Genomic DNA, 13105 nt, shown 5'->3' with positions numbered 1-13105 from the left:
CCTGTAATTTCATTTGATGTTCTGAGAGCTCTCTTTGGCGCTGACTGGCTTGGCAACCAACACGCCTAAGACTGTGAGCACCCACGTCCCTAGTGCACTGCAAAGAAGAAAACTTTAGGTTACAGAAACGTTCAAGAGAGACACGCTTGAATGTGTTTACCAAATATCTTTGCAGTCCTGAAGACTTGGTACTTCACATCTAAGACTTATGTTTCACATTTCCTGACCTGTCATTTTTACTCCTTTTTGGAAACATAGCAAAACTGGGTTAACAATGTTTTGTGCTGCACAATGGTATCAAAACTTAAAAGCTAAACACAGAAATCAACAGCACACTAAGTCAAGCATTTGAGATAAGAACTACACGTAGCGAATGAACATTTTTAGCGAACACATGGAATACATTGTGAATTGCATAACATAAGCATGAAACAGATAATTGCATCTACAAAAACAGCAGAAAAATATTGTCTTTGATCTCACGGAAATCGGAACGGGAGTGAACTGGAATAAGAGAGCTTCGATGGTCGGACTGGGCCTGATTGGCTATAATAACATATATAAACTCGTGTTATAAAGAAGCCCAGTTATATAAAATCTCCAATTATATACAGATTTGGCTAGCGAAAATTCCAGAAAAAACGTTAGTTATTTAATATTTGCGAGAAAAAAACATGAACTAATTGAAAAGTTTGAAAATTGATTAATCTAATTGTGTATTTTTGTTCTTGAATTTAGTTATCCTAAATAGTATTGAAAACTTGTATGAAGTTTAAGAGAGCAAGGAAAATTATAAGTTATGATCTCTAACATTATTAATGGAAAAATTATGTATTTTTCAAGCAAAGAAAAAAAAGTTCATGTATTTTTCTGGCAATGATAAAATAGTTGGTGTTTTTTTCTAGAATTTTTTTTTTAAATAGTAACACCGTCATAATGCCGTTAACGGTCGTAACAGAGACGAGGAAAAATTGGAAAAAAATAATAGCTCGTGTATTTTTTATCAACTAAAAAATAGTTTACGTATTTTTCTGATAACGAAAAAAGTTCATGTTTTTTTCTGACAAATATTAAATAGTTGATGTTTTTTTTTAGAATTTTCCCGATTTGGCTATGAAATACATCAACTCAACTAAAAGAAGCAAGTACACTTCACAATACAATCCACAAGTTTTATAAAGCATATATACCTTTCGATGACAGACAAAAATAAAGGTATACTTTTTAAAACTTGGCCACACAAAAAAAGGCTTTACATTAACCCACAAAGAGTCTGTGGAGGAGTCGAAGCCAGCTTTGGTGGGCTTTGCCACTAACTTATAATAATACCCTTTGCCTAAACATATATGTTTATCCTTTTATTAGTTGACTAATTCCTTGTCGTTTTGTTATTTTATTAGATAGATTACTACTTGTAGATTCTAAACAAAAAAGGTTAAACTTGGCTGCGTCATCATCTTCAAGGCAACATGGCCCATTAATCATCATGAGTCGTGTTCTAAAAAGCCCACTTGATGTTAAAGTTGCAACTACTCTGAAGGAAAATTCCGGAATCAAACCCTAAAAAGCTTATCTTTTTTTTTTGTGTGGTAATGCAGCAGAGTCAATGTACCTGGACACAAACGGTGTGATGCTCAGACATTTTACCTTCAAATCCTTACTTCCCCCAATCACGACTCATTCCCGAAGAAGCTACGCGAATACCCATCGTTCAACTCCATTCAGAGCCACCATGACCACCACATTTTCCTCGACTCCGAACGAGTCGACTCAGCAAACTCAGAAACCCGTCCAGGTAAAATAATATATATATATATATATATTTTTTTCAAATTTCCCCGTAGGGTCTTTGTTTCTTTTAGTGATGAGATCTCAAATAGTTTGTGTCTGTATTATTTATCTCAAATGATGAAAAAGGCAACATATGCTTCGATTCTCGTGTCTTGTGTTCTTGAAAGATCTAATTTTTTGAAAGGGTCGGTCCTCTTCTGTTTTGTGGAAGCTGCTGTTCTGTCAATTTGATGTTTTTCTTTTGTTTTTTTCCTCCTCTGTTCTTCCAAATGATTTCAAATTTTTGTCCGATTTGGATTCCACTCAGTTCATGCTTGTACGTCCCCCATGGTACCTTTAACAGTTTACACTATCCAGTTTCACCTTTTAGCTTTGTTGGTAGCTCTAATATTGGGTTTTGCTTTAAAATGCCAATTTTCCTATTGACTCGCAGGTTTAAACCCAAGAACTGATTACTCTCGTTTGTTTAGTTAAACATTGTACATTGATTAGTAGTAACAGTCAAGAACCTCTAAAAAAACTATTTACTTGGATGATTTCATTAAATTTTGGTTATATCTATATTACTATACATCCTGTACTCATCTCCAGTTATAGCTGCAACTTTAGACTTCTTGATGTTATATATCCTAAATCGTTTTCGAACTTAACATCATAGGTGGCGCAGCGATTAGAGAAGTTCAAGACTACTATTTTCACTCAGATGAGCATATTGGGTGTGAAACACGGAGCGATCAATTTAGGCCAAGGCTTTCCCAATTTCGACGGTCCTGATTTTATTAAAGAAGCTGCCATCCAAGCCATCAAAGATGGTAAAAACCAGTATGCTCGTGCATACGGCCTTCCTGAGCTCAATTCTGCAATTGCTGCCCGGTTTCAAGAAGATACAGGTCTCGTTGTTGATCCGGAGAAAGAAGTCACTGTCACATCTGGTTGCACTGAAGCCATAGCTGCATCAGTGTTGGGTTTAATAAACCCTGGAGATGAAGTCATTCTCTTTGCACCTTTTTATGATTCCTATGAAGCAACGCTCTCTATGGCTGGTGCTAAAATAAAAGGAATCACTTTGCGCCCACCTGACTTCTCTATCCCTTTGGAAGAGCTCAAAGCTGCGGTTACTAAGAACACCAGAGCCATCCTCATGAACACGCCGCACAACCCAACGGGGAAGATGTTTACAAGAGAGGAGCTCGAAACTATTGCATCCCTCTGCATTGAAAACGATGTGCTTGTGTTCTCTGATGAAGTATACGATAAGCTTGCTTTTGAAATGGATCACATTTCCATAGCTTCTCTTCCCGGTATGTACGAAAGAACTGTGACCATGAATTCCCTTGGAAAGACTTTCTCTTTAACCGGATGGAAGATCGGCTGGGCGATTGCACCACCTCATCTCACTTGGGGAGTTCGACAAGCACACTCTTACCTGACGTTCGCCACATCAACACCAGCGCAGTGGGCAGCCATTGCAGCTCTCAAGGCACCAGAGTCTTACTACAAAGAGCTGAAGAGAGATTACGCGGCGAAAAAGGAGATTCTGGTTAAGGGTTTGAAAGAAGTCGGGTTTACAGTGTTCCCATCAAGCGGGACTTACTTTGTGACCGCGGATCACACGCCATTTGGACTGGAGAACGATATAGCCTTCTGTGAGTATCTTATTGAAGAAGTTGGAGTCGTTGCGATCCCCACTAGCGTCTTTTATCTGAATCCAGAAGAAGGGAAGAACTTGGTTAGGTTTGCCTTCTGTAAAGACGAAGAGACGTTGCGTGGTGCAATTGAGAGGATGAAGCAAAAGCTAAAGTCAAAAGTCTGAAGTTTGAATTAGTAAACCACCTCCCTATTTTTAATGTTGTTGTTGTGTAGTAGTGACTTGTGTTCGTTCTTCTTCGGTTCCATTTCAGGAGAGACTTTGAATCACCAGAGCGAATTAATAAAAAATAAAAGTTTGACGCTATTAAATGCGATAGAGTAGGCAAGGCATTGTCTTCATCTTTTGTTTAATTCTTGAAAAGTCCTAAAAGAGTAACATAATTTAATTAAGGTTGAATGTTTCTCTGAAAGACTGAAATTGATGTAATTGTTATAGTTTTTGCGGTCGGATTAATCTTTTATAGGCCGAAAGGTACAAAAAGTAATTGAATACTACATCAGAAGAACTTAGACTTAAGATCTCAGTGAAAGCGATGTTAGCTTAATTAATCAAATACTAGAAAAGCCATTTATAATCTAATCTCATTACCTTAAGATTTGTCGTTTTCGATCTTTTGCAAAGAAACCATAAGAGATACTGAGATTACTTAAACGTTTTCGAATATAGATATTTTAGTAAAATTAACGCATACATGTAAATAATACTATATTTTTGCATTAGTATTGGGAATATAATATTGTCCCATGTGAAAAGTAAGTATATACAAATATTTGAGGCCTAGTAATGCGGAGTGCACCATGCGAGGATGTTTGGTAAATATGTTTTTATTCACAAATATGATCCAAACCCATTTTTTGTGTTTCTTTCTCTTTATTTCTATTTTTATTTCCATATCAAGTAATTCATCTCGATCGTCCGATTTGGTAGACTACCTATATACTCCACCATTATACAGTTTTCACCAACTATCTATCTTCTTCCCAGTATGAATCGTTTGATTTTATTTGTATTATTGATAAAAGGTAAAGTATACTTACCATATGAATATATAGACCAAAATAAATATATATTCTTTTGAAAGTCTAAATCGACTGTAATATTAATATAGAAAATTCTCCTAAAAGCAGTGATTTTTTCACCAAATTTTAATTTTTAAAAACGAAAAAGTTTAAATTATATATTAAGAAAAAGAATGACCAACCAAACCAAAAAAGAGATGTGTGTGTGTAGCGGCACGTGCCGGCCTGCAACAGTAAAGCTAAAAAGCGTCTCCGCCTCCTAATATTCCCCGTCAAGACCGTGACTTCTTCTTCTTCCCCCTTACTCAGTCAGATCCAACGGCTACGCTTCGTTGCTTTCGCTAAATAAACCGTCAGATTTTTTTTATCTAACGGTCAATATTGAATCTAACTCCTTTTTTTCTTCTCTGTCTCTTAAAATAATAATCCTAAACCCACTTCAAAGTTCAAAGCTTTCTCTCTCTCTCTCTTTCGATCTCTCTCTCTTAAGCAAAGTGAGCTTCTTCTTCTTCTTCTTCTTCTACCTTTTTTATTAGCTTCACCGTGAAAACTCTCCGGAAAACAAAAAAACGACGTAAAAGATCAATATTTTTGGAAACAGAGTTAAGAGATCTCTCGTGTTTTGCGATGCTCGGCACGGTGGTGCAGTGGTGGCTAACGTATTTCCGTTTAACATTTGGCCGGAAAAATCGAGAAAGAAAGTGGTGATTCATACTCTATATCGAGCCTTCTCTCGATCGAAGCTTTTAGATTTTTTTTTTTTTTTTGCTCTGTTTTATTTTTATCAGAGGAGATGAGCCAATCAAAACTGACGAGGACTCAGTCGTCGTTACTCAGATCATCTCCGACGATTCGATCATCGATCCAAAGCCTTTCGTCAATCACTGAATGTGATGACTTCAACGAAACCTCTCACCAACGCCGCGAACAAGATCTAGAAGCCGGTGAGAAAGAAGAGAAACAGAGGAGGAAAAAACCGGTTAAATCATTCGGGTCAATTAACCGAATTAAACCGGGTCTCGCCTTCACACTCGCTTCTCTCTCTTTCCTCAGTCTCTCATCTTTCTTACTATTCTTCGTCGATGAGGTTTTCACGTCGGAGAATCTCTTGCTCGGTTTGATCTTCGTCGCCGTTGCTCTGTTCTTCGCGTCGCGCAACATGGCGGTTATCAACCAAACCGTAATCGCAATCAAACAGATTCGCGTAAGAAGGTCTCGAACCAAACACAAACCGAAACCGGTTCAATGGTACATCGGGGATTCAAAACCGGAACCGATCAAAGAAGATGAAACGAGGAGGGTGGTGGTCGTTAAAGAAGGGGTACGGTTCTTCAGCAATGGTGATTTCTACGAAGGTGAGTTTAACAGAGGCAAGTGTAACGGAAGTGGAGTTTACTACTATTTCGTTAACGGAAGATATGAAGGAGACTGGATCAATGGAAGATACGATGGTTATGGAATCGAGTGTTGGTCTAAAGGAAGCAAGTACAAAGGACAGTACAAGCAAGGACTTAGACATGGTTATGGAGTTTACTGGTTTTACACTGGTGATTCTTACTCTGGTGAATGGTTCAACGGTCAAAGCCATGGCTTTGGTGTTCAAACTTGTGCTGATGGAAGCTCTTTTGTCGGAGAATTCAAATTTGGTGTCAAACATGGACTTGGATCTTACCATTTCAGGTTTAAAAACAAAAACAAAAAAGCTTATTATATATCTCTGTTTTAAATTTCTGAGTTATGATATTTTTGTTGTTGTTGTTGTAGAAATGGAGATAAGTACGCAGGAGAGTATTTTGGAGACAAGATTCATGGATTTGGTGTTTACCATTTTGCTAATGGTCACTATTACGAAGGAGCTTGGCACGAAGGTCGTAAGCAAGGCTATGGCACGTATAGATTCAGAACCGGTGATATCAAATCCGGTGAATGGGATGATGGTAATCTCGTTAACCATCTTCCTCCGGAATCCGGCTCGGTTCATAGAGCGGTTCAGGTATTATTCTATATATATTATTCCAAAGGGATGATACTTTAGATGGAAATGTTAAAACATTGATTTGGATTAAAAGATACTTAATGGTATAATTAATTGCAGAGCGCACGAGAGAGGGCGAGGAAAGGAGTGAACCAAAGACGGGTCGATGAGCAGGTGGTACGAGCTGTGGCTGCAGCTAATAAAGCTGCGACTGCTGCCAGAGTTGCAGCTGTGAAAGCCGTTCAGAATCAATTGGATGGTAAAATTTGTGAAAATTAAACATTAGAAAAAAAGAAAATAGTGAAAATGACAAGTAAAGATGACAAAGGAAAAAAAAAAATGTATTAGATTTTTTTTGTTTTGTTTTAAATGTAACCCTGGTAAGCTTTGAATTATGAGAAGCTTTACTATGGAGGGTTTTTTTTTTAATTACATTTGTCTAACTAATGTAAATGTACATAGAGGAAGTAATGTTTGGTTTTTTTTCATTTTTGTGAAAGAAAATATGTGGATGACTAGATTGATGTTTGATATTGATCTGAATCACTGACAGATAGATAGATTGATTTTTTTTATTATTTTTTTTTTTTGTAGTTTGAAATACTAACCTTAAATCGGAATCTGTGATTTGTTTCGTAGTTGATTTGATCTCTTTCTTTTTTTAAGAAAACTTGGATTATAGTATTATTACTATCGAGAAAAAGAAAAAGATAAGATAAATCAATGAAGAAGATTCTTCGTACCCAGACTTGTCAAGGTAGGTTAAAATGGTAGCCATATCAAGTAAAAACTATAAAATCAACGGGTCGATATGATTAATGGCCTGTAACTGTAAGTGGTCTGACTGAATTAGTTGCAAAAAGCCAAAACCTCTCCCGAACTCTTTTCGTGTTATTATGTATGTATTAGGTGGACGCAATAAATATTTCTAGCATTTCTAATTTGTTTGGAGCTACTAGAATCACTAAAATGCTGTAAATAAATTGTTACATGTAACAATTTCAAACCCGTAATAGTTTATAATTGCTTAAATTAAATGTTTAGAGTTAGAGCAGCTTGTCTGATCGTGGGTTCACAAATTAAATAATTTGTGGGTTTAGGTTGATTAATGTATGTCTGGTTTTTTACCATAGTATATGCTTTATGAGTCTAGCTAGATCTCGGCATAAACACTATTACGATTACATAAACAAACAAAATAAAAAGGGAACTGGTTTATTATTGAACAAATGGATAAATAGTTTAAGAATGACACATTCTTGAGTGTAAGAGCTAATATAATCTCAATGTGTCATCTTATTTACTTTTTTTTTTTTCAGTTAAAGCGAATCCAAATATATATATAGGTGATACTTGATAGCTAACCAGTAAGCATCTATTCATTCATACTTTCAAGCTACAGTAAAACTTCTATAAATTAATAAGGTCGGGACCATAAAATTTTATTAATTTATAAAGGTTTTAATTTATCGATGAAGAAATTTTTTCATTTTTATATTAAAAAAATTCTGTTACACAATAAGATACTTTTGTTATCATTCATATTTTTAAAGAATTTTCTTAATTTATAATCTTGGTTATCGTAATAGGATGAATGTCAATTGTTTAATAGATTATCTAGGTAAGAATGAGATATGTTAGAAGTTTAGAGTTTAGAAAAAATTATTACTACTATCCTTCATGGTAATGATGAAGTCGCAGAAGATATTGCGATACCTTTAAAACCAAATACTAAAGAAGCAATTATCGCATCTATGACTCTTCACAATTTATGGATGCGATTTGAAAATACAACAATGAAAAAGTTAGAGATAAGAAATGCAAATTCAAGAATAGGCAAACAACAATAGAATCATATTTCACTAGGTTTTCTAATATATATATATATATATATATATATATATATATATCAGTTTATATGTTTATTAATTTATGATATTGATGAGACCATATTTTTACATAGGATTTCTAAAAAAATAATATCTTATTATTTTATCGAAATGTGTCATTTTTTACACCGGCTCAACTTGAAACCGGAAAAATTTATTAATTTATAACGAGTATTAATTTAAAGAGTATTAATTTATAGAGGTTCTATTGTATACACAAAATCGTATCATACACTATATACCAACGTGCAGTATATATATATGTCTTTGGCTAAATCTTATATATATAGTTACGTTTGCAATAGCATGTGCCAATGATAAAATATCTACTATACATGATAAATACTTGTATATAATCTCAATTCATTTGTTATCTAGGCAGAATCATTCATATCTTGCGTGTGTGCATGGTAAATCGGCTAACTGGTACTACTCTTAAAGGGAATGATTTGATGTCATGAAGATCCTGTGGTAATTTTGCTTACATCAACAGTTTGACTCAAATCTTTGGAGATTCAAACTTTGAAGTCTTTTTACTCTAACCACTCAACATGCAATATTCCCCTAAAGAAAAGAAAAAAGCAGGTCTAATTTTCAAGTTCAATAAACAGAAACTGTACTATGCCGTTTTTTTTTTTTTGTCAAACAACTTTCATTAAACTTAAAGCCTCCGAAGAGGTGAGTTCATACAGCAACATACACAATAACAAGATATAAGGTAAACAAGAGAAAATAAGGGTAAGAGCTCCATGAGTTTTCCAATTTTACCAAGCTTAGCAATAGTTGAAAAATCTGTTGGGGCCAAGGCGGATTCGTCTTTGAAGCTGAGCTTCACGAGATCCTTGACCAGCGAGTGGTCACAAGTGGCTCTAGCGAAAATGCAATCGAGCTTGAAGAAGGGTGCTCCACGGAAGGAACACTTAAGGGGCTTCTCGCCAACTTTAGAGGGTTCAAGAGAGTAGGGACAGAGTCCATCCAGCTTTTAGGATCAAACCTCTTGATTCTAGAGGCAGCTACAATCGTGATTCTTGTGTGATGGGTATCAAACCGTAACAAAGCAGGTGGGTCCTCCCTCACATGAAGCTCATGGCCATGGAGGTTAAGGAATTCCATACAAAGCTTGTAGTCGGTTTGGTCCTGAGGTATGAAATCAAACCCAAGCTTGCGATCTAGTGGCGGTATGTGATCAAGGGGACCAATGTGGATAAGCAACGGATGCAACCAAACTGGTGGTACATGTTCAGATTTAGCATTACACATAGCATACTTCCAAGGAACATTAATCAACCGACCTCGACAAACATATATATCAAGCAATTCCAAAGGCATCACAATTCTGCTACCGAGGAGACCTCGACTTGACCAAGCACATACCATAACTAGAGGAATTGGTCTTGACATTAATCTACTACAACCAGAACTAGGTAGATGAGTTCTACAGCTAGAGTTCCAATGTCGGGTAGGAGCGAGGAAGGTTACATAAACTTGCATCACTAAACAGGGTATAAACCTATCAACAACGGATCTTGGAGGATTTAGACTCGATACAGGACCATATAGCAGGGAAACTTCTTGCGCATCAAGTCCCATGGTCGAGAAACTTACGGCTCCACAAAGATATATCAATAAGCTTCCATACGGTGACAAGTAAAATCCAATATCCATAATGTTTCGAGAGTTGAATAATCTAGTCTTCTCTAAGAACAATGCTCCTATGACTGAATGGGAGACTCTCTCCATTATCACACAAGCACATTTCTGAGATAAACTAAGTAGGGCTTTTAAGAATTTAAACCTGGATATGGACCGCAAGGGTAGTTGAAGCCCATCTTGGCAAAGTCTAGGGTTGTTGGTGTTGAGTGATGAGAAAAGGGGTAGCCGCCGTTCTGTACGGTTTGGATCAGAATGACGTTCGACGGTGAAACACCAAGAGGGACCATCCGCCAGTTGTTGAGCTCACCGTGTGTCGTCGGTGTTCTCACTGGAAGGGGTACATCTGATGGTCCAAGAAAAGTTCCTGCCATCAACAAGATCCAGTGGGAAGGGAACAAAGATGGTATTGGTGCTAGTCCGGATCTTGAGCCACAAGGTGAAGCAGTAGGATCTTGTTCAGATGTATAAGATAAGGAGCAGCTGGACTGGTGAGGAGCTGTTACTGTCGGGTTCATGAGCGGGGTCGCACACAAGATCTGATTCAGATTGGTGCTTGTAGGGTAGCAAAATACCCTTCCGTCGTGTAGAGGAACCTTTGAGAAGCAAACTCCTTTCAAAGTTTCAGTTGGATTTTTAAGGGAGAGGGAAGAGGAACTAGAACAAACTAGAAGAGCAAAGTTTAAAAAGATTTTAGAAAGATTAGAAAAGTTTGAAAGATTTGTCACCTCCGATACCGGCGATCATAGATCTCACCAACACCGGAAGGCATATTTAGAAGAGGAGTTTTGATTACCGTGCTTTGGAGCGTTTAAAATTTTTTTTAAATTTTTTTTTTTAAAACTGTACTATGCCTATAAATGAAATTTCAATCGCAATAAATATTTATCACCCTAGAGAAGCTAACAAGCATTTATTGAAATTATTGATATATATTTACTGGCGACACGTAATTTATTTCTTTGATCGGTCGACAACAGATTAAGGCTGCCATACTATTCAATATACGACATCTACGCACAGCCAATAATTTGGATAATTGCACGAATGCCACTTGTTTAGCTTATTTGATCATCCATATATTAATCAATACCCAAAACAATTCCTAATAAATTTTGTGGACGACAGAAAAAAGTTCTTGTGTATGTAGTGCACGTATATTAGCTTTAAGATAAGGTGGTATATACACTTATTTCGCAAAAAAATTTGCATGATAGTTCTATTCATTAATAAGAGATTTTATATAAATCTAATGAGTTTAGTGACGAAAGTAAAACATTTTATGTTTTACTGTATTTCATCTTAAAAGTTTATTAGACTTTCCTTTCTGTTCCTCCATAATGATAAATGATTTGTTGTGTCATACTACTACTTTATTACTAAGTTAATTACTAAGATTCCATCATTCCATTTGCATATGACATGCATGTCTATATTGCCTCGTTTATTACAAATTTATTTAAACGCGAAGAGTAATAAAGGCATCATACTGATAAATTTAATGGGTTTGTTTATTAAACTTACATACTTAATGGAGATTTTTAAATGAAATTAATGAAGGGATTGATGAAAGTGCCTGTCCAATGGGTTCTTTGTTTGACCCAAAGCATATTTGGTCAAATAACTTTCCACGCGACACTCCGTATTCAGTGATTAATGCCATCTTTACATTATTATTATAGTTAGGGTTACTTCACTACTTTGATACACCCAAAAAAAAAAAAAAAATTAACTTCCCCAAATAATGAATCAAACAGGAGCAGCCAAATGGTAAACCTCTCGAAACTCATACTCCTTTTAATTTGGATCATTGATATATCAAGTTGGTTGCTACAAAACATGCAAAGTAGACAACATAATTACAAGTTGCATCATTAACACTAAAATTCAAAAAATAAAAGCAAACCGACTTTTCTATGGACCATTTCATCTTTCAATCGCGCGGCCCGCTCCTATCTTCCAGTGTTATACTTTAGTGTATAACGATCAGATATATATTTACGTATGATATGATTATATATTTTGTTGCTTACAGCTTCATCAAAGCCTATCTCCAAGAAATTGCGAATTCGAATATAAGGTCTAATTAACAATTCACTACAGGGCAGGCAAAAGGTCAAGCATTCACCTGATAAATCATATAAATAATATATGTGAGAGAATTTGTGTAAATTAAAATATTCAAACTGATTACTAATATCTACATATAATAAGGTAACACAAAATATTTATCAACATATACTTAATTAAATAGAAACCGTCAGAGCAATCAGGATTATCAGTGAAATTATGTCATAATTAAGGTTGGGACTTGAGAGCCTCTAGTAAAACTAAAAGTAAAGTACAAACTAAAAAGAACAAAGAATTGAAAAAAAAAACGTAAAAAGACAGCTAAGTAACATATGGCTTCTGTGTAACAGTCTAGCAGAGCCTGTTGAATCGACGAAGCACATGAGATTAACCTTTATAAATTTTAAGTATCTTGCTTTTGTTATAAGACTATTATAATTTTCTTACAAAGCCTCTTTTTCTCGAAATAAAAACATGTCTGGCTGTTTTGGCTACAAATGTGTAAAACTTGCTCACATTATCTTATATATTTACTATAAAAAACATAAACCCCTTTTATTTGTTCATCTATCAAATATATCTGCTAATTATAACCATCGATTAACAATCATATATACTTACTAAATACTTCTTCTTATTGCGTGATGCTATTCAATTTTTCAATTTGATTTTCCATTTTTTCTTTCATTTGAATCAGATTTGTCTGGTCGCTCCTCTAGTTGAAGTATCGGGCCCCTTTTCGTTGCCTAGGTTACATTTGATGTTATTGGCTTATGGCATACACAGAGAGAATATCGTTAAGTTATACACCTACTGTACCTCTAAAAATTGATTTACTTTAAAAACAGATCAGGTGGATCGTGTGGATGTAAATTCTAGGCCCAATATGAGAGACCGACTTAACATTTAGTATTACAATCTTAAAACCCTAATGTAATCAAATGAGTATTGGCGACACGGCACTTTTGACTGTAGTAGAAGACAGAATCGTTCCTCGACGAGATCTTAGTGTTTGTAGATGAGAACCTCTTGTCGTTGCAGAGCGAGTACCACTTATTGC

General features: G+C 35.6%; 2 protein-coding genes across 2 annotated transcripts; both read left to right on the top strand.

The window, feature by feature from the left end:
- Positions 1 to 1211: 1211 nt before the first annotated feature.
- On the top strand, positions 1212 to 3745 carry LOC104702549 (uncharacterized). The gene is made up of 2 exons (XM_010418420.3): positions 1212 to 1795; positions 2450 to 3745. The coding sequence occupies exons 1-2, from the start codon at positions 1607 to 1609 to the stop codon at positions 3602 to 3604; spliced, it is 1344 nt and encodes a 447-aa protein (XP_010416722.1). The 5' UTR covers positions 1212 to 1606; the 3' UTR covers positions 3605 to 3745.
- A 990-nt stretch (positions 3746 to 4735) lies between these two features.
- Positions 4736 to 6924, top strand: LOC104702548 (uncharacterized). The gene is made up of 3 exons (XM_010418419.3): positions 4736 to 6141; positions 6226 to 6454; positions 6557 to 6924. Exons 1-3 carry the CDS (start codon positions 5255 to 5257, stop codon positions 6713 to 6715), a joined length of 1275 nt encoding a protein of 424 aa, XP_010416721.2. The 5' UTR covers positions 4736 to 5254; the 3' UTR covers positions 6716 to 6924.
- Positions 6925 to 13105: the final 6181 nt, after the last annotated feature.

This window comes from Camelina sativa, chromosome 7, assembly GCF_030686135.1.
Source record: "Camelina sativa cultivar CO46 ecotype springtype chromosome 7, ASM3068613v1".
NCBI lineage: Eukaryota > Viridiplantae > Streptophyta > Magnoliopsida > Brassicales > Brassicaceae > Camelina > Camelina sativa.
Note: the sequence above shows the minus strand (reverse complement) of the source record. Positions and strands in the feature narration are given on the sequence as shown.